The sequence below is a fragment of the Rattus norvegicus genome, chromosome 6, assembly GCF_036323735.1.
Source record: "Rattus norvegicus strain BN/NHsdMcwi chromosome 6, GRCr8, whole genome shotgun sequence".
NCBI lineage: Eukaryota > Metazoa > Chordata > Mammalia > Rodentia > Muridae > Rattus > Rattus norvegicus.
The window spans coordinates 139,012,128-139,014,164 of record NC_086024.1 but is presented as its reverse complement, the minus strand read 5'-3'; the positions used below and the strand labels follow the sequence as shown (position 1 = coordinate 139,014,164).

The 2,037-nt window shown below is 40.5% G+C and overlaps 1 gene segment (V, D, J or C); it reads left to right on the top strand.

Annotated features, from left to right (window-relative positions):
- Window positions 1-705: 705 nt before the first annotated feature.
- Window positions 706-1,191, top strand: LOC134479174 (Ig heavy chain V region PJ14-like). The segment is given in 2 exon segments: window positions 706-754; window positions 839-1,191. Coding segments are annotated over 2 exon segments (399 nt in total).
- Window positions 1,192-2,037: the final 846 nt, after the last annotated feature.

Here is a 2,037-nt window from a genome sequence, read left to right as displayed (position 1 = left end):
TTTTTGCACACAATTGAATAATCACCCCTTCTATATTTTTATACTAAAACAAATGCAAATAATATGTACTTATCCTACTGATATTGATGGTTGCCAATTTATGTGAAGATAACTTGAAAATCAGTTGCAATACAAGGCTATTTAATGTTTGTGGTTTTGCCTCTTTATTCTCAAACCGTCTGGTGATGCAAGTGCCACTAATGCTGTTCTGAAGGGAATAATGAAATAGAAAAACCTAAAAATATAATAATAGAAAAGAATTCAAGAGAAAGAATTTCTGAGGGAAAAACGATGGTCAATTCCATCCTACATCCTCTAGTGCAATTTACAAAGATGTACGATTGCATTGAAGATAAGGTAACATATTCTACTAGTATTGCATGAATAAAGATTCACCTACTGTAAACCTCCCTCCCACCCCTCTTTTTGCTTCCGAGGCCTGCAAAATGTGACTACTACTTTCTGTTTTTTATTTGGAATTGGAAATACAAACATTACCAGGGGAAAGTTCCTGAGTTTTCAGCTTCATGTTTTCTAAGCACAAAGGTAATCTCAAGCACATGGAGAGGAAACTAGAAATTCTGCCCTGCACTTCCTTTTATCTTTTCAGGATCCTCCCTCAATGCAAGGCAGCCCTCAGGCTCAGACTGAAAGCCCAGGACTAGCTGAGGAGACCTAACTCCTTCTCACTACAGCCTCCATCACAGCATGGCTTTCCTGGTGCTGTTGCTCTGCCTGGTGACATTTCCAAGCTGTAAGTGTTTCAGAGTTTCAGGAGAGGGACTCAGGCATTTAATCTATAGGATGAATGACTAATGGTGATGTTGCTTGTCCCCAGGTGTCCTGTCCCAGGTGCAGCTGAAGGAGTCAGGATCTGGTCTGGTGCAGCCCTCACAGACCCTGTCCCTCACCTGCACTGTCTCTGGGTTCTCACTAACCAGCTATGGTGTAAGCTGGGTTCGCCAGCCTCCAGAAAAGGGTCGGGAGTGGATTGGAGCAATATGGACTGGTGGAAGCACAGATTATAATTCAGCTCTCAAATCCCGACTGAGCATCAGCAGGGACACCTCCAAGAGCCAAGTTCTCTTAAAAATGAACAGTCTGCAAACTGAAGACACAGCCATGTACTTCTGTGCCAGAAACACGGTGAGGGAAGTCCACTGTGAACTTGCACAAAACCTTCCCTACTAGGATTCTTGGGGCCAGTAGGGGACGCTGAGGATCAACAAGTTCTTTCCAGGATCACTTCAGAATCTAGGAAGTTATGCCCTATGCTGTTTGAGCATGTGTTTTAGTGTTAAAGAAATGGACTCTTCTTCCAGCCATGGAAATTCTCTACAACATGGTTTTCAGTATCATACTCTATTAAACTTCTTGTTTCTTCACACAATAGAAGAAACATTAAGTGGTTCTATAATCTAACAGTGTAAAATAAAAACAAATTGGGGTTGGGGATTTAGCTCAGTGGTAGAGCACTTGCCTAGCAAGCACAAGACCTGGGTTCGGTTCCAGCTCTGAAAAAAAAAAAAAAGAAGAAATTATTGAGTTGATATTTATGAAGAAAACTCACTGAAACGCTGTGGATGAGGACACCCTCAAGATTTGGTAATGTATTGTTTCTCTCATGACTGCAGTTTTAGTAACATTTCTACTGTTTATGTAAATTAATTTTGAAGACAATTGCATTCATCTTCTCTAACACAAACTTTTCAAATACATGTGCACAATTTAATGATGAAATAATTATCACTTTGAGGGCTAACTCATGTTTTCTTCTTTCCATATATAAAGACCACAATACATTGTTATTAACTGTGGCCAACCTCCATACATATTATTATTGAAATAACCCTTTCCATCTAACTGACTAGTCTTCTCATTCTACACTCTCTAAACTATGATCTGCCAAATGGGTGTGGGCAGTCAGAGAAAGCCTGGTAAGGTTGAGTTAAGGCTCCAAGACCCACAGATCATGAAGGGATGATAAGAGTTTGACTGCTCCTTGCACCAGAAGCCTGTCACTAAACTGCAGCCTTC